Raw genomic sequence first — 20,364 nt, forward strand, 5'->3', positions numbered from 1 at the left:
TCTGGGGCTCAACAACTCTCCCTCCTGTTGTCCTCCAGCCCTCCCATTCTCTGAGCAGAGCTGTTAGCTTATAACCTTCCAGATGTCAAGTCCCGCTTGCTGTCGGAACACACTCTGTCCGGCCCCTCCGCTTCTGCAAGCCAGACTTGGGGCTCTGCTTGGCTGGCGGGCCGCCCCTCCACCCCGGCTCCCTCCTGCCAGTCCGTGTAGCGTGCACCGCCTCTCCTCCTTTACTACCCTCTTCCGTGGGCCTCTCCTCTGCACTTGGCTCCGGAGACTCCGTTCTGCTGGTCTTCTAGCGGTTTTCTGGGTTATTTAGGCAGGTGTAGGTGGAATCTAAGTGATCAGCAGGATGCGCGGTGAGCCCAGCGTCCTCCTACGCCACCATCTTCCCAGGATCCTCCAATTAACTAATTTTTTAATGCACTATTAAGTGGGTTGTTTCCAGATAGGCACAAATTCAGATGGTCACTTTTGGATTATTCTAGGAAAGTCAATATGTAATAATTGGTGGGGGTAAATTTATAAGACCCCTGAATAATAGCTGTTAGACAACTCAGGCTAGAAAACCCATTGAGATATGTTTTCTGGAAGTTAGAAGCCTCATCAACCTTAAGCTTGCTGTGATTGCTGTGTTTATTTAAAAAAAAATTTTTTTTTTCAACGTTTATTTTTGGGACAGGGAGAGACAGAGCATGAATGGGGGAGGGGCAGAGAGAGAGGGAGACACAGAATCGGAAACAGGCTCCAGGCTCTGAGGCATCAACCCAGAGCCTGACGCGGGGCTCGAACTCCTGGACCGCGAGATCGTGACCTGGCTGAAGTCGGACGCTTAACCGACTGCGCCACCCAGGCGCCCCAAGCTGAGTTTAAATATACTATTCTTATGACATCGGTACTCTGAGTGGGTCGTATACTGGTAAAAATGGGAGTGTTATGATTAACTTGTTAAGTTCTCTTATTACATTACATTTGCTGCTAACTTGAAACATTGTAACTGTATCAATTTTTTATTACACCAGTTCAATTCTTTCATTTCCGTCATAAAAGAGATGCTTAACAGATTGGAGTCTGAACATAAGACTAAACTGGAACAGCTTCAAATAATGCAAGAACAGCAGAAGTAAGTAGGTTGCATATGAATTGTACATGGCCCAACAGTGACACCAAAGTGACCTCATGATTGATTTTCTGGAATAAGGACCCAAAAAATTGATGGATTCCTGTTTTTTTAAATGAAGTTTATTTTTTTGATTCCAGTATAGTTAACATACAGTGTTATATTAGTTTCAGGTGTACAGTATAGTCATTCAAAAATTCTATACATTATTACTCAGTGCTCATTATTAATCCCCTTCACCTATTCTACACATCCCCCCATTCATCTCCCCTCAGGTAGCCATCAGTTTGTTCTGCATAGTAAAAAATTGATGGATTTCAATTTGATCACATGTAAAACATTTAAAAATTTTCCAACATGTTAAGTTGAACTGAGTTAAAATAGAATATTGTGGAAAATCCAGTGTCATTTCTGAGTGCAAAAGTGTAATATGATAATCTTAAGATTTTCTATACGTAAAGAAAATTCTATTGCTGAGAAAGTCTCTTGTCAGCATTAGCTACTAGTGTTGTAAATTCAGAGTGCTAATCACGAAGAGCACCGCTTACAAATATTTTTCAAATCTATGAAACCCTAGTATTTTGATCTCACCCTTTTTCTTTTCTCTGATTCCAGAAACATTTATAGAGCATTCATTTCATATTTAATACCACAACATTCACTTCCGTTTCTGTAAGGGAGGATTTTCCAAATTATTTGCAAAATACTAGTTTTCAAAGAAAGAAGGGAAAGATAAAATTACTCACTGGAGAATGCCGGTTTATTAAAATAAAATCACTATATTTGTTTCCCAGAAAAAAACACGTGATTTTAAGATGGCTGTTAAATCCTGAGCCAAAAGACATCAGATACTCACTAAAATTTATACCAATTATGAGCAAGGTCCCCACGTATAAAATTTTTTAGGTTCTGCCCCAGAGTGAGATGAAGGCTTATGGAAGCAAATACACCAGGTGTAGGATGACTTGAAATAGCCCCTTGTACGCTCTAAATATTCTATTCTCTAAACATTCAATGACGTAGATATTTATGTCATTTCGTGGGTTGACTGTATTAACACAGGAACCCTGAAAAATAATTTTTAAAAATTTATAAGAGAAAATTTTAATATCTAGTATTTGTACTTGAGGTGTAAACAAACTCTTCTTTTTTCTTTTTCTTATCTAAATCTTGCCTGGTTTTCAAGGCATGGATCTGGCCCATCACAGTGATTGTAGCGTTTATTATTAGAATCAGATTCTGAATTTAATCACATCAAGTCCTACATATCATACCTTGTCTCTCAGTGATCTATAAGCTCTTTGACAGTAAGAATCATGCTTGCCTGATTTTATGAGACTGAGTAAATTCTCCAGTAAATTTTGAATATTGAATTAAAAAAAAAAGACTTGTTATGCAAATGTTACTGTTTTTGAGCAAGCAGACATTAATTGTAACAAATAATGAAAAAGATTATGACTGTCCTGAAAGAAGTTTGTTTAGGTTACAATAACCCCCATGTGGAAGAACCATTTTTTGTATGAGTATTTTAAAAATAAGCATTTCTTTTCACTGCTTTGTCATAATTCAACTTTCCTGCAGATCTTTGGATATAGGAAATCAAATGAATGCTTCTGAGGAGACGAAAGTTACAAATGTTGGATCTCAGGTAAGACATTTAGATTATTTTAATTTTTGTAAAAAGAGTTTGACAGTGTGCTTCATTTGAGAGGCTTTTGCCCTTTAAGCAGTAAAATCACAATTTTTTGATGTCATTCAGGTGGTTTGACATTTTTCTTTTCAGCATATTGACAAAGTCTTTAACAACATTGGAGCAGACTTTCTTACTGGCGGTGAATCAGAAAATAAAGAGGATGGGTTACAGAATAAACATAAAAGAGTAAGTTTCTTCACTTACTCCTGTAGTGTACTTATTTATATTATAGGACTTCCTATAAATTATAGATTTTGTTGGGAAATACTGTTCAGCATCTTAACAAGAAACATTTTTTAATATTTTTATGAAATTTAAAAATTATCATGGGAACATGACCTGATTCACACTGAGAATATACAGACTTGAGAATTTTAACTTCTTTTATTACTCAGCCTCCCACATGGTAACTTCTAGATTGCCTGCCTCCTTTGTCCTTTCTGCTGGACTTTGCCAGTCATACCTCTTGATAAATGTCACTGTGTCTTGACTCTGCTTCTGATTTTGAATAATAAATTATAAAATGATACTTTCCAATTGGAATATTTGTTAATATTCAATATAATATGTTAATTTTGAATTTCTCCTGGGGGCAACTTTTCTTCTATTCATTTGACAAAAACGAGTACCTATATGTGTAAAGCCAAGGAGCTACCAGGCATGGTTTACAAAATTTTAAGAGAACATACTGTGAGTTTATAGTTTAGCAAAGTTGATAAAGGAAAAAGACAAATGTCAAATTTGATGCAGACCTTTAGCAGTGAAAGACACTGTTTATGTTTTCCTTAGCTTCTTGGTGAGTTCCTAAAATATTTTTGGAGTGAGATAGGGTTGAACAGGAATCTCCCAATTTTATAAAATGAAGTCATCAAGTCATATTCTCCTTGTCTGGAAAAAAGTCATTTTGATGAATGGTTTTAAAACAATAACTGTTTTCATACTGGAACTATTTTAGCAGAGATTTTGTGAGTTTCTACTTAAAGTAAAAGCTTATAATAATTCAAAATATAATGTACCTGTGGCAATCACTACAGGAGTAATTTGCAAATTATTTGCTATCGTCAAACATACTAAGACATACCTTACAAAAAAGAAGTCTTCTGTTTTATAAGTGGAATTATGAAATTGCTCATTGATATATATATATACTTTTTTTTTTTTCTGAGGCATCACTTACACTTGAAGAAAAACAAAAATTAGCAAAAGAACAGGAGCAAGCACAGAAGTTGAAAAGCCAGCAGCCTCTTAAACCCCAAGTACACACACCTATTGCTCCAGTCAAACAGGTAAGAATTGATTTCTCTTGCAGAATTTCAAGCATACTTACTTTCAGGTTATACTTGTGTATAATTTCAAGCGCACGATACTTAAGGAATATATAACTTAGTCTACCTATTAGTGTTTGTCTAAAAATATATTTCTAAGAAATTTCAATAATGCAGTTTCTAAGAACTATGGGCATAAAGGATTTTCCAGCCACTCCTCAATAGCCTGCCCTAATGTATAATATTTTGAGATAGTGTTTGTTACCAAACAGAAAGCTAGATAAATACCAATAAAGAGAAGGCAATAATATTCTTAAAAAATATTAGGTTTCATAGTACTGATTAACTCTGTTCACCTTGAAATGATCAGTAATATTATGTTCAGGCATTTATATATTTTTGACCAAAAAGTAATTTTTAATTTTTGGTGTTTCAGTTATAGCCAGGCCTGTAATTTGATTTAGGAATACTTACCAATATGTCCTGACCAGTATTTATTTCTTATTATGTACCAGACACTGTCCTAGGTGGTAGTGCTATGGCAGGGCTTAAGGGTCTTGCTGGTAGAGAGTTCAAACTCATACAGACTGCAGAAATAACTTTATCTTAAAAGCTTTTCTTTAAATTATTTTTTGTTACCTCTTTTTTTGTGAGAAAAAAAAAATTTATGTTTACTTTTGAGAGAGACAGAGTACGAATGAGGGAGGGGCACAGAGAGAGGGAGATAGAGAATCCGAAGCAGGCTCCAGGCCCTGACCTGTCAGCACAGAGCCTCATGTGGGGCTTGAACTCATGAATGGTGGGATCATGACCAGAACCAAAGTTGGACGCCCAGCTGACTGAGCCACCCAGGCACCCCTTTTTTGTTACCTCCTAATCACTAAAATTCTTCTTCAGAGAAAAATCTTTATGGGCCAAGAGGCAAAATCAAAAATATTTTGTAGGTATTTATGTAAGAGAGAAAACAAATTTCTACAAAATTGTGATGCAATTCAAAATATAAAAATTAAATAGAGTATCATTTTTGCAATGCAGATCTAATGAGAAGAAGGAATTTCTATTTTGGGGAGTGGTGGGCGGAGCCAGCATTTTATTTAATTGGAATTCAAAGTTAGTGTTCCCTGTCATCAAATTGATTGCAAATGTTTATCTGTAAAAGTATGTGGCAGGCTGTATTTCGCCTGTGAGCTGTGGTTTGCCAACTTGGTATAGACTGTTGAACTTAATTTGGAGTTGTCATTTATAGTACAACCTGTCAAATGTTACTGATTGTAAAGAATTTGGCAATCTTGGAGGTAAAGTAATTCCCTCATATTTTTCAGACTAAGGACTTGACAGACACATTGATGGATAACATGTCATCTTTGACCAGCCTTTCTGTTAGTACCCCTAAAATTTCTGCTTCAAGTACCTTCACTTCTGTTCCTTCTATGGGCCTTGGCATGATGTTTTCTACGCCAATTGATAACACCAAGAGAAATTTGACCAACGGCCTAAATGCTAACATGGGCTTTCAGACTTCAGGATTCAACATGCCGGTTAATACAAACCAGAACTTATTCAGTAGTCCAAGCACGCCCGGAGTGACCAAGATGACACTGGGAACACCTTCCACTTTGCCAAACTTCAGTGCTGTGAGTGTTCCTCCTGCTGGTGCGAAGCAGACTCAACAAAGACCCACAGATATGTCTGCTCTTAATAATCTCTTTGGCCCTCAGAAACCCAAAGTTAGCATGAACCAGTTATCACAACAGAAACCAAATCAGTGGCTTAATCAATTTGTACCTCCGCAAGGGTCTCCAGGTATGGGCAGTTCAGTAATGGGAACACCAATGAACATGATGGGACAGTCTGCCTTTGGTATGCAGGCTAATCCTTTCTTTAGCCCGCAGAACTTTGCACAGCCACCAACTACAATGACCAATAGCAGTTCAGCTAGCAATGATTTAAAAGATCTTTTTGGGTGAGGTGTCTTGCTCTGTTTTTGAAGGATTACTTCAATTTTAATCATGGGTAAGCGAATTTACATCTTTGTATAGTTGGCTTGGAGGAACTACTTCTATGGGAAAGTGAATGGTTCCATGACAGAAAACACCTTGTTTCCATGCCAGCATAGTAATTGTATGGACTTGTAACAGTTGAGTTTTTTAAAGCATTGAGGAATTTTTTCCTCTTACCACCTCCTCTTCCAAGTTTTTAAAAGACCCAACCCTTACCAATCTCTAAGAGAAAAAAGACACCTGAGTATCTTGAATAGCAGAATTTTTTAATCAAATGTTTGTTTATTTTAGCTTGTAAATCTTGGTTTATTTAAGAAATTTTGAGTTGATGCTTAATGCAAGTTTCATATGTTAAATACTACATGGTACACAGTCTGCCTTCACAAGTCATTAGTCTTTATTTTAATGTGTGAAAAATCCTGATGTTCTATTGATTTGTTTGCATTTAGTATGACTGAAGGAGATAATGATAAACATAATGAAAAGGATCAGGTCACTTGCTTTTTCCAATCTTATTTACTTCACAGATGAACTAATGTTCAATACAAAAGACTGAACAAATAGTACAAAATTTAACTTAATGTTGATTTCATTGGTTCAAACTAAAGGCATTATTAACCATCTTAAATGCAAACTAATCATTGTAAATTATATTTTAGCATGGTCTGCCTCAAATACTAATGTATTTTTCTGCATTTACTTGGATATATTTAGAATCACTTTCTTTCCTGCTGTCTGACAGATAGAAGAATATGTACTGATTTGTACAGATATTTGACAAAGCCCTCTGATGTGATTTCCCTGACTCTTGCCTTCATATTTCATTTTGAATTCAAACTTCTGAGGTTGTAGCACATATGAATTGCATTTTCAAAAGGATATTTGTAAGAAACTATATTTAATGAGTAAACTTTTGAGATTTCTGCTGTATCGTTTCAAATGTAATAAACTTTACTTCTCTAAAAATGAGCGGTTGTATCTTCTCGCTACCAACAGATTAACTTTCAGTTTACCATGATAAAGTCTGACCTCATCAATTACTGCAACTAAAGTTTAATTGTGTTCTAGAAATTTTAGGAAACTTTTGTTTGAACATTTTTATGTCCACAATTAGCTATTGTTAGCAAACAAAAAAAAATTCTTCTAATAGGAAATCTGCTTTATTTTTAAAGTCTTTCTCTGATATTTTTCTTTGATGTGCTGATTATTCAACCACAGAGCCTTATGCTGTAAATGTTATTTGTATTTTGTTTAAATTATATTCCACCATTATCTGATAACTTCAAAATGATCTTTCAGAGAACTATATATGCATTATAGTTGCTGCCATAGGGTTTGTGGTTTTTAATTCTCTGAAACCAGCAATCATTTAAAATAAATCACATGAAGTTTAGTGTGCTGATACCAAGCTTATTCATTGAATTACACACACACACACACACACACACACACACACACACAATATATACATTGAATGTACAGTTCTTGATTATAAAATGTTATTTGTTGATAATATTGCTGGCAGTATTCAGTAAGGGGGTACTTTAAAAAATAAAAGGTCAGCTTTACATCTGGTTTCTGTATGAGGTGTACTTTGTTACTGCATGGTTTTATAAAAAAGATTCATAGGAATGTTGAAGAAATTTATCCAAGAAATGAAAGGCACTAGGAAGATCAAATGTTTTTGTCAAATACGTTCACACTCTGACCAGATTACTGGTCTTATTTGTAACACAATATTAATATTTCTCTTGAGAAAAGTTTACATATGGAATAAAATTAATGTTGAAGAATTTTCCTTAGTAACAATTTTGTAGTAACTGTTTATTAGGAAATTGCTTTTTATTTTGTAAAATAACTTGATGTCAGTGTTGAACTCCTAATTAGAAGGAAAGTTGAATATAACAACATATAATTTGAACTTCTAAATATAAAAATAGATTATTTGAAAGAATATAATATATAATTCTTAGGTAATTTTTACATCTTGAAATGTGCTCATTCATTGAGGTAATGGTGCTACAGTTTTAGAAATCTTTTCATATAGTTTTTCTGTTTTCTTGAAGAAATATTTTCCCTAAATCATGTCCATCAATTGAACTGTTACCATTCCCTTTTTCTATTGAGAAATTGCATCTGATGGGTGCCTGGCTGGCTCAGTTGGTAGGGCACGCAACTCTTGATCTCAGGGTTGTGAGCTCAAGCCCCACTGGGCATACAGCTTACTTGAAAGAAAGAAAGAAAGAAAGAAAGAAAGAAAGAAAGAAAGAAAGAAAGAAAGAAAGAAAGAAATTACATCTGAAATATAGTGCCATTTTTAGGCTTGTATTTCTGTGTGAACAAAATTTTCATAATACTAGATCATCTTAAAATTATTTCAGATATTGACAACATTTAAGTCCTTGTGCTTAGAGTAGAAAGTCGATGGGTTAAAAAGTACCTATAGACAAAAATTACAAGAAAGATTCCTTTTATTTGAGTTGGTTCCTTATTCTCCTAATGCTAAAATGTGTGATATATATAGAGAGAGGATGTATAAAAGGAAATGGAAATAGACTGTGTACTTGGCTGGTTTTTGTTTGTTTTTGTTTTTGTTTTGGAATGCTTATAACCCTCTTTTCACCTGAAGAAGTTCAGGAAGTAGGTTTTTGTTATTTTTAACCTGTAAAATACCTCACATGGTTGCTTTTACAAGACTAAAAGAAAACCTATATGTGACAGTACCTGATAGCAAGCACAGAGTATGCACCAAATAAATTTTAGCTTTGATAAAAATCTCTATATTAAGTTGTGATTTTATGCTTTGTGATTTACTGGTCTTGAAATAATTTTTGAGCAAAATGAATCTAAGAATTTAAGCTATATAGGATTTTAAGAGATAATCTACATTGGTGGCTTTCAAACTGTAACTATGACACTCAGAAATACATGTTACACTGGAAACCAGCATATGAAATATATACCTGAAACAAATGTTTTAGAAAATGTCTTTCATACATGTGGAATATTCTGATTTTTTTATTCTATCCTATTCATTAAAAAAAAAACAACACCTTTGCAGTCTCAAAACAATTTCATGGTGTAGTGTGGATAAAACTGGAATACTTCAGCCCTTTCTCCAAGTTACAGAAATAGCGGGCCAGATACTTACATGGCCTAACCCAAGGAGGTCAGAGCCCGGAATAGAAGCTAGATTTTTTTCCCCCTAATCTGCAGTCTGATGCTCTACCATGTTGCATCCTTTATTGTATGAATTCTTCTGCAGTTGCTTTTGTTGAGAATGTTCTATGAAGCAATATGTGTTCAGTACTCATTTGATACCGTAAGTATATTTATGTTGGAAAAATTGACGTTGAAGGAGAAGGAGGTGACGAAACAAATGTTTATGGTTAAAATCAGCCTCTGGGCTGCTTCTCTGAATTGTGGGTGAGGAGGGCTGGGGAGCCGGGTTAGCAGTGCTTGTGGTATCCAGACATGAAGCAGAATTAAAGTATGTAACCCTGAGGAGGAGGGGGTGCAGTGGGAAAAACCATTTCACCAAAATGGAGCTTGTTGGATATTAAAAACTTTTTCTGTCCAAAGCAGCCAAGTTTCTCCTGCCACTCAAGGGAGGATTATCTCCAAGATGTAAGCCACATAAGTAATTCAAAATTTTCTAGTAACTTCATTAAAAAGTAAAAATTGGTGAAATTAACGTTTAACTGAATAAATAATTCAGAGCCAAAGTATTTCAACATAGAATTTATATAAAATTTAATGAGATATTTTACATTTTATACCTAGTCTTTGAGCTCCAGTATATATTTTACACTTAGCACACCTCAATTCAGGCTACTCACGTTTCAGATACTCAGTAGCCCCATGTTGCTAGTAGCTACTGTATTACATAGTGTAGGTGTATATGGAAGAAGCTAAGCAGCCATAGGGGTGAACCATGGCAGTTATCAGCTTAACCATCTCCCAGCTCCAAATCCAACCTTTTCTGTCCTACTTTGTGATGCTGGAGCCTGGACCTTATAAATTTCTCTCTTCCGTGAACTTAGCAGAATGTTAGTCTTCATTGATAGAGGGCCTTGAAGTGGCCCTGCAAAAAAGCAAGAGCATCAGGAAGACACTTCACTTCTGGGTCCTGGTTCTCTGTTTTAATTTACTGTTGGAACTCAGGAGCCCAGCAGGAGAGTTCCAGCTGTGCGTGGGGTTAGACTCTCCCAACCTTGCTGTCCCTTTGGAACAGCTCCAGGGATCTACTTCCGGGACAACTCAGCAGCTGTCTCCCACTCTGTGGTCCATGAACTCTGACAAATTTCTACAATACTGGCAGTCTGAAAGTCCCTGTGGAAACCACACCCACTCCAGAGAAGCTTGGCGCTCAGCTTGGGGGGTGGGGGTCGGGGTGGGGAAGAGAGCCTCTCTTGGTCTTTAGTTACTTAATTTTTTTCACTTCCTCTCAGCCCAGAGGTAGTAGCTCCTTTTTTTCCTGCAACTGCTACTTCTGTACTCAGGCCTCTTTTGTGCCTTTAATTAAATTAATTAACCACCTTCTACTAGTTAACAATTATTTTATTAAAATTTCCTCATTCAAATACCTGGTGTGGGTTCTGCCTACTGACCTCACTCACTGATAGATCCTGAAAGTACTATGCCATTTTATTTAAACATTTAAAAATATTATTAAAATCTTTGTATTGAAGTATAAAGTTGACACAATGTTACATTAGTTTCAGGTGTACAAGGTAGTGATCTGACAACTATATGTTACTAAGCCGTTTAAAAATGGGGCCATATGATACATATTTGCTGCTAGCAAAAGTGTTAATGGGGTTGATTTTTATATACCTAGCCTATATTAAAACCTTCTAAAAGTTCTTTTTAAATGTGCTTGTGGGGGAAATATGGTTTAGCTACTTTAATTATACCTAGTTGATGCAGTTCCAATTATAATCTTTTTTTTTTTCCTTCTACTTTTTGCATATGTTCCTTTGTTGGCCTAGGTTGTTAGGAAAGCCAGTGTTTGACTTTCATATAAATAAGTAAATGAAACTGAGACTTTAATGTCTAGAGTCTGAATATAGTAATCAACATTCATTCAGGTCTCTTCCAAGTCTCTGTCCTTAAGATTGCCAGTTTTTCTAAATGCAGTGATTAAATGAAAGTCTGATATGGGGCATTTGCATGGGCACACACTAGAAGCATACAGAGTGCATAGGACTTTGGAGCCAGATAAAGTTGGCAGGCTTTTTTGTTATGTTTTTAGAATTTTTCAAGCTAAAATTCTAGCATTCATGCTGTAAGGAGGTGGCATGATTTATATGTTTGTTCATGTGTTGAAACAGATCCAAACTTGTTTTTAAGAAAATCTTGTCTCTCACAGTAGGTACTCTTAAGATCACTCTTGTGAAGTGATGGAAAGGCCTCTCCCTGAAACAATATCCTCATTAGACTGGTCCACTTTCAGAAGGGATGTTCTTTCTCTCCCCAGCACCAGTGATTCTATGCACCTGCCCTTGATCAGCAATAATATCCATGCCCCAGGTACCTGTCAGAGAAAGCCTTTAAGTCTATTGTCCAGCATTTAAAATCTCACTTTTAAGAAATGTTTATGGAAGAAGCATATATTGAGTAATCAATCCAATTCTCTAGAAACTAAGCCTTCTAAATGGAGGCCTTTGTGTCTGGGGTACCTTTGGTTACACATCAAGTTCCTTTACCACACTTAGTTTTGGACTGTATAGGGAAACTGAACATCCATGCCAGGGATGACGCTGGTTCACTTTAACATACAACAGTTTCTTTGAGAACCCATAGGAGAAATGTCAGGTTTCAGTTCAGGAGTAAATGTGCTTCTAAGCAACTGGTTTGCCCTAACCTTTAAAAGATAATGTCTCTGAATAATGTAAAAAATCACATATTAACAGCTTGGAAGTTCAGCCAAATTTGCAGTCCACTTGTAGCAAATGTATAGGATATTGATAGGATATTGATAGCAAATGCATAGGATATTGATAGCAAATGTATAGGATATTGATGTATAGGATATTGTAGCAAATGTATAGGATATTGCAGTCCACTTGTAGCAAATGTATAGGATATTGATAGTATGCACTGTTCAGTGTTTACCTTCTGGCTTTATCTGATTTTTTAAATTCTTATTTCTCCTTTGTTCTGGTTTCCTTTTTTTTTCTTCAAAGTTTTATATCATTTCTTTAGAAATTCTCATTTTGGAATACTGTATAAATAAACACACAGAATGAATGGGTTTAAATCTTGTCTCTTTCGATAGCTGACTGTAATATGTTTTCCCAGCCATAAATTGAGGATCATGCTTTGCAGGCTTATTAGGATTAAATGAAATAAAGTGTGTGAAATATCTGGCAAGGCTCCAGGTACATGGTAGCTGCTCAATAGATATCCTCATCTTCCTTATGATGGACATAAGCCTCTAAAATAGTATCTGTGTGAAGAAGAACAGACACATCACCTAGCGTGATTTGAATTCATTCTTCAAAAAATAGGCTATAGGTTTGGCAAAGTGAGATTCTTGGGACACAAATAGTTATGAGATAATAGGCCTTGCCCTCAAGGGATTTGCACTATAGTTATAAAGGTAGCGGAGTAAGCAATTATAGGATAGTAATGTGACAGATATACGCAGGAGGCAAGCACAACCTAGACTAGGAGTGGGGAAGGCTTCCCAGAGATGGGACATGAGGTCAGCCTTGCATAGTGCCTTTTTAAAATTGTTTTGGATGCTATCACATGATTATTTAGGGATTGTATTTCCCCAAATTAAGCTGGTTACATTGGGAAGGGGAATAGAGCACTGGTTTTTAAAATTTAAGATTATATGAAAAATGCTTGAATTAAGGAAAGTCTGGTTAAATGACTTTTGATTACCAGGAAAAGTGGAATTAACATTGGCTGCTTAAAACCTTCCATATTAGATGAACCTAGGGATGACAAGGCAAGGAGCAGGTGAGCTATAATGTCATTTTAGCTAATTTATGTTTCATTCATTTCAGAAATTTAATGATTCACACTTATGGGTACAATAAAGGTATACCAAAAGATAAGTAAATCTATTCCTTTAAAACAGTGGCTGGCTTCCAGGGAAAAAGTTGTCTGGCATAAATGTATTTAGTCTATAAACTACCAGAAGATGTCACTGTCTCCCAATTAATGGTCCATGACACTGGCACTTTTGCAGGTACGTTTTTTGAACACCAGCAGGCTGTGATAGACTGATAAGAAAATTTGGCTTTTTGTATTTAATTTATGAGGATAGGACCTCACAAGAAATATGTCTCCAATGTGTGTAGGTTTGTTCCGTTTTGATTCTTTATGTCCTAAGTATGAACCCTGTTAGCTGCTCCATATACTGAAATTATCTGGACACTTGGTTCCATCTGCACTTGAAGGCGAAGGTGGTGAAAAATTCTTCAAAATATCCTCCCTGATTTTACTTTCTCTCACATCTTTAGGTTGCATTATGATGCAACTGTACTTACTAAATTATCAGATTTCCTAGGATATTTTGGCCTTGGACACGACCTAAGATAGCACTGAATCTTTTTTTCAAGCTACCATTCATGGTGTATAAAGCAGAACTGGAAAGTGTTTTCCATGGGTGAAATGAACCAGTATTTTCCCAATTACTTACAAATAGGGACACCAGACTGAGTCTGAACCAATATATACTCAAGAGTGTCCAGGCAATAACACATATTAAAGAAAAATAAATTCTCTGGTCTTTACAGCCAGAAAATAAACTTGAGAGTTGATAATTAAGTGTCTTATGCTGGGTGCTGTGGGGAATGGATTTCTCCAAGATGAAATGATAAATAATTTGTTAAAGGCATCTAGTGACAGCCATCAGATGACTATATGGGTATGATTTCTAGTGAAATTCTGCCCAGTACCTCAAAAGAATTAAGTGCTTCATTGGTTTTCTCCATGCCGTTGGCTTCAATGGTAAAGTGGGGGTAGTCTGCTATTTGGTCCTCTAGGTAGTTATAAGGCTCAAAACAGCAGTTAAGAATGAAAAATGCTTCATAAAAATAAGGAGTTCATGTTATGAATGAATTCTTCTATGAAAAATGTGAAACACTTAGAATTTATGCAGGGGTACCTGGTGGCTCACTCGGTTAAGCATCTGACTCTTGATCTCAGCCCAGGTTTTGATCTCATAGTTGTGAGTTCAAGCTCCCTGTTGGGCCCTGCAATGGGCATGAAGCCTACCAAAAAAAAAAAAAGAAAGAAAGAAAGAAAAAAATTATTCTATGCTATGTGGACATCCTGTAATTCTATATTTTGATTATTTGACTTTCTTTTACATTTTCATTAACTGGGAAAAAAGTTAATGACACCCAATATTTAGGCAGTTACGATGATGAACCAAAAATAGAACTTGTTATGTTTCCAGGGTGTCTATACATGCCACGTTATGTTTGCAAAGTATATGGAGATGTATTTTATTTAATAATGGTATAAAATTATATTCCTATTATTTAGGAACATAGAGCTAAATTATTTGAATTCTAGTACCCAACTCACAGTGAGCTGAAATATAATGGGAGTAATAATGCTTTATTGGTGTTCTGGAAGCAGCATGGTATAATGAACATTTGTAGTGAGGTTTAAATCCTGGCTCCACCACAAACTATGTAACTTTGAACAAGTTCTTGAGTTTCAGCCTGTTTGCTGATTTTTAAGATGGAGAGATAATATCTGTTTGGTCATTCTACTTTGTAAGAATGAAATGATATCAGGAAACTCAAGTCAGAAAAGACAAATAAGGAAGCAATTACTACAGAATGGGCTAAAAGTTCCCTGTTAGCCTTAAAAAGGATATCTTGTCAGGCTTGGGTGGATAGTGGCAATCTTAATCCAGGGGCAAAAAAAAAAAAAAAAAAAAAAAAATCCAGGGGCTAGTACATCAGTATTTTATGTCAGTTTCTCTTGATTTTATTATTGATTGGCCCTTCTTTTTAGTGGAACTTTTTAGTGAAAGCCAACAGCTTAGTTTGTAATCTTAAAAACCAGCACCCAGTCTTATTTATTTCTACAATTTCCACAATAGCTCCACAAGCTTACCTATAGTTAGGTGCTCAATGACATTAAAAAAAAAATTTTTTTTTCTTAACGTTTATTTATTATTGAGAGACAGAGAGAGACAGAGCACAAGCGGGGGAGGGGCAGAGAGAGAGGGAGACACAGAATCTGAAGCAGGCTCCAGGCTCTGAGCTGTCAGCACAGAGCCTGACATGGGGCTCAAACTCCCAAACTGGGAGATCATGACCTGAGCCGAAGTCAGATGCTTAACCGACTGAGCCACCCGGGCACCCCTCAGTGACATTTTTGAAGGCATAAGGATTCAGACTACATCTTTCCTGAGTTATGTTAAAGGCATTCTTTAGTACCCATGGGATTATAAGATCACAATGTACTGTGTACTGTGGTATTGCAAGCTCAGGAAATGGGTGTAAGGACCTACCCCCAGGTCTCCACATTCTAATAGCCAGGTTACCTTGGGCAAAATTGAGTCTTGATATCTGCTTATGTGTTCCACAGGGTCGTTGTGAGAATCAGATTAAATACTTGAAACTGCTTTGTATACAAATTTGACTAATAGAAGAATGAATGTTAAATATGGAAATGCAATGAAAAAATCATTTTATAAGTACAAATGATAATTATCAACAATATAATTTAAAATGTTTAAAGATTGAGAGAAGTAAGTGCTGGATAAAATAGAAATTTTTGTGCTCATCCCTGAGAATGAGGAATTGGGGTTACTGGGCTATTATTTCTAAAGACGTCGTAGTCAATATTTTCTCTAATGGAAGAGGCTTTTTTTTGGTATAGGATGACAGGAAGTCATCTACTATATGTCAATGGCTAGAATTTTTTCTAGTAAACGTTCAGTCTACATATCCCAAAATGGACCAAAGTTTTAGTTCATGGCCCTCCGGAGGTTCTGCTCTGCACACAATCTCCTATATCTTTGCACCATTTGATGTTTTGAGATGGGGATCACATGTTTAATAACTAAAGTCTATAAAGCTCAAGACCTTCACTCTGGCCCTGTTTTGTACCACACGGCACACTCACCCATCTCTGAAAGTATACGCGGTTCCCTCAGATGTCATGCTCTCTCATGTAAGTCTTTGCTCCTACATTTTTTTCCTCTTGTTTGCCTCACTCTTGCTCATTCCTGAATGCTTACACTATCATCCTCCTCATCTAGGAAGCCCACTCTATTCCCCATCAGCAAGGCACAGGAGGAGCCCTTGCTGGTGCTCCCATAACTCCATACACGGGGCTCACTACACTGAAAGGACTCATTCATTTTTCTGATTTCTTTGTTTCTTCAAGAGGAATATCACATCTCACCCTATCACAGTGCCTCAAAGGGGCTGCCACATAGGAGGCCTTCAAGAATAGTAACAAATGAATAAATAAAATGAGCCTCAATTCTTTAAAGTCTGGCTTTTTATTTTCTTGTCTTATCAACAGTTCTAGTGTGGAGTTTAAGAGTACAGGCTCTAATGCCGGGCTTCCTGGGTCCATATTCCATTCTGTTTAGTTTCTTAGCTGTGTGCACTTAAGCAAGTTTACCTAACCTCTCTTTGCCTCAGTTTCCTCATCTGTAGATGATATAATGATGGTGCCTACCTTGGAGTGTCATTGTGGTGGTTAAATGAGTTGAGTGCTTAAAGTCTGATACCTAGAAACTACTTCACAAATGTTATCACCATTATCAACTATCTCAATCACCACTAAGAAACTTTTGTAGATTTAAGTATGTTTCATGAGCAAAGGGAACACTCTCGCACCGTTGGTGGGAATGCAAACTGGCGCAGCCACTCTGGAAAACAGTATGGGGGTTCCTCAAAAAGTTAAAAGTAGACCTACCTGACAAGCCAGCAATTGTACTACTACGTATTTATCCAAAGGATACAAAAATACTGATTTGAAGGGGCACATGTACCCCAATGTTTATATAGCAGCACTATCAACAATAGCCAAATTATGGAAAAAAACCAATGTCCATCAACTGATGAATGGGTAAAGAAGATTATACACACACACACACACACACACACACAAGTGAACATAGTGGAAGGGAAGGAAAAATAAAAAAGATAAAAACAGAGAGGGAGGCAAACCATAAGAAACTCCTAACTGTAGAGAACAAACTGAGGGTTGCTGGAGGGGAGGTGGGTGGGGGGATGGGCTAAATGGGTGATGGGCATTAAGCAGGGCATTTGCTGTGATGTTATATGTGGTGTTTTACGTCACTGGGTTTTATATGTCACTGGGTGTTATACAGCAGTGATGAATCATTAAATTGTACTCCTGGAACCAATACTATATGTTAAGTGACTTGAATTTAGATAAATACTTGACTCTTAAGAAAGAAGAGTCATGTGGTCTTTGCCTAGTAGTGCTTCCAATGTGTGCTCTAAGAGATAAGTACCTAAGAGTATCTGGGGACTGAAGAAGGTTAGAAGCTCTACCAGTGGATGCTTTCCATAGCAAGAAGGTATGTTTGTCATATTTTGATTGTATTTGCTTTTGATGAATAAGTGAGCTTTTTTGGAAATGGGTAAAGACTTGGTGGTGGATTGATTAGATGTGTGATGTGCTGGGGTCTTAGCATTCTCAGCCTTGAGGGTTTATAGGTGGCAAGATTGGTGGCCAGAAACTATGCCTTTTAAAAGCATGGGGCTGACGGGAATTTTTGTTATACTCTATATTAAGCTATAGTTAGGACAGTGTGATACTGGCACAAAGGTAGACATGAAGGTCAATAGAAAAGAATTGACAGTCTAGAAATAAATCTTTATGTTCACCTGATTTTTTTTGCAAAGGTGCCAAGGATAGCAATTAATCCAGGATAGTCTTTCTAACAAATGGTTTTGGGACAACTGGATATTCACATGGAAAATGTTGAACTTAGATGTTCGCCTCACACCATTATATATAAATGAACTCAAAATGGATCATAGACTTAAATGTAAGAGCTGAAACAGTAAAACTTGTAAAGGAAAAAACGGGAGAAAATCTTCAAGACCTCAGGTTAGTCAAAGATTACTTAGATATATGAACAAAAGCACATTATATAAAAGAAAAAATAGATAAATTGGACCTCATCAAAATTAAACATTTTTACACTTCAAAATACAACATGAAGAAAATGAAAAGACAAATGGCAGACTGAGAGAAAATATTTGTAAAACGATCTGAAAAAGGATTGAAAATCTATGCACCTCAATAATAAGACAAAAATCTCATTTAAAAATGGTTAAAATATGTGAATAGTAATTTCACCAAAGAAGATATACAAGTAGGCAATATCCACATGAAAAGGTGGTCAATATCATTAGTCATCAGGGAAATGCAAATTAAAACCACAATGAGATACCATTTCATACCCACTAGAATGGTTATACTAAAAAAGACAGCAAATATTGGTGAAGTTGTGCAGAAATGGGAGTCCTCATACATACTGTGGGAATATAAAATAATGCAGCCACTTTGGAAAATAATTTGGCAGTTTCTTAAAAAGTTCAACATATACTTACCATATGACCCAACAATTTCACTCCTAGGTATTTGCCCAAGAGAAAGGAAAAGATGTCCACGCAAAGACCTGCATGGGTATATTCTTGACAGTTTTCTGCATAGTACTCAGAAATTGGAAACAACCTAAATGTTCATCAACAGGTCAATGGATAGACATCATGTGGTAAGTCCACATATTGAAATATTCCACAGAAAAAGAAAAAAGAAGGAACAAACTACTGATATGAGCTGTGACTTGGACAAACCTCAAAATTATTATACTAAGTGAAAGAAGCCAGGAACAGGAGACCGTATATTGTATGATTCCATTTATACGAAGTGTCCAAAAAAGACAAATCTATAGAGAAAGAAAGTAGATTGCTGGTTGCCTTGGGACAGGGGGTGGGGGTGGAAGATGGGGATTAACAGTGAGTATAAGGGATCTTTTTGGGGTGATAGACATGTTCTATCTGCTTTGTGCTTTAGTGTGATGGTTGCACAACTTGGTAAATTTGCTAAACATCATTGTCCACTTGAAATGTGGACATAAAGTCAGAGGAGGCAATGTGAAGGGTGTGATGGCGGAAGAGAGAGACACACACAGAGAGACAGATGAGAATGGCTGGAGCCAGGCTGTTTGGATCTGAAACCTGGCAAGTCTAACCTCTTTGCCTCAGCTTCCTGTTAGTAAAATTGGGAAAAATAAGTTACTAATCACAAAACAGTGTTGGAAAGATTTGATAGTACATGAAGAATACTAAACAGAATTTGGACCATAGAGAGGACTCAATAAAATATTAGCCATAATAATAATTAATAATAATAATAATAGTTATTATTGATAGTAGTAGTTAACCTACCAAGGATCCAGCTCTGATTTAGATAACTTAATTCAAACCTTGGAGAAGGATTGGAATGCAGCTTGCGGTTGGCAATTACTAGTCCTGTGGACATGACTTTTGGGGTATCTGAAAGGCTAAAACACAGGATTTGTCAGGCACATGCAGGCTGGGGGATTGGAGCACTGGAACCTTGCAGACGAAAGCTGCTTTTTCATGACAGCGTCGTATATAGAGGCATTAGCTGCTGCCCATAAACATGGGAGCAACGTGATATTTTAACCCCAGTCCAACAACTTTTTAGGTTATATCCCACAATGGAGCAGGTCCTCCTGGGGCAGAGGACAGGTGATTTGGAGGCATGGAGGAGGGATGCTTTGCCTAGGAGGGTTTCTAGAGGAAGAGACATCTCAGTGAGACTTAAGAATCCCCTGACATTTCCCAGATAAAGGGTGAGGAGAGTTACCCAGGCAGAGGATATAGCTTGAGCAAAACTCAGAGGCGACATGGAGCTTGATGAATTCAGTAAAGGGCTGATATGAAGAGCAGAGTAATAAGAAATAAGGCTGGGGTCCCATGGAGAGCCTTGTGAGCCATGATAGAGAATAAAGAATGTGGATTTCTCCTGAGGACAGTGAGGATCAGTGAAGAAGCCTAAGCAGGTACTAGGACCAGCTCAGATACCTTCAGTGAGGTGGTCCCAATGGCACCCCCGCACCACACCTTGAGGGATCCTGCTCTGTTGATCAGGAGAAAATAAATGCCTTCCTAGATGTTTGCCTTTAGCCTACTTGAGCGCAAGTGCCCCTCCAAGGACCACATCCCTACTAGTGTCTGGCAGAAAAACTGTTTCATGTTTCCCACGAGGGGCATAAAAGGCATC

The 20,364-nt window shown here is 36.7% G+C and overlaps 1 protein-coding gene across 2 annotated transcripts in view; it reads left to right on the top strand.

Annotated features, from left to right (window-relative positions):
• Nucleotides 1-7,480, top strand: part of SCYL2 (SCY1 like pseudokinase 2) — a 69,963-nt gene extending 62,483 nt beyond the window's left edge. For both annotated transcript variants that reach the window (XM_043562298.1, XM_043562297.1), the window contains 5 exons: nt 1,023-1,123; nt 2,702-2,768; nt 2,904-2,999; nt 3,980-4,099; nt 5,401-7,480. In XM_043562298.1, coding sequence (XP_043418233.1) covers nt 1,023-1,123; nt 2,702-2,768; nt 2,904-2,999; nt 3,980-4,099; nt 5,401-6,045 — 1,029 coding nt within the window. In that variant the 3' untranslated portion in view covers nt 6,046-7,480. The remainder of the gene's footprint in view (nt 1-1,022; nt 1,124-2,701; nt 2,769-2,903; nt 3,000-3,979; nt 4,100-5,400) is intronic.
• Nucleotides 7,481-20,364: the final 12,884 nt, after the last annotated feature.

Source organism: Prionailurus bengalensis, chromosome B4 (genome assembly GCF_016509475.1).
Source record: "Prionailurus bengalensis isolate Pbe53 chromosome B4, Fcat_Pben_1.1_paternal_pri, whole genome shotgun sequence".
NCBI classification, from domain to species: domain Eukaryota; kingdom Metazoa; phylum Chordata; class Mammalia; order Carnivora; family Felidae; genus Prionailurus; species Prionailurus bengalensis.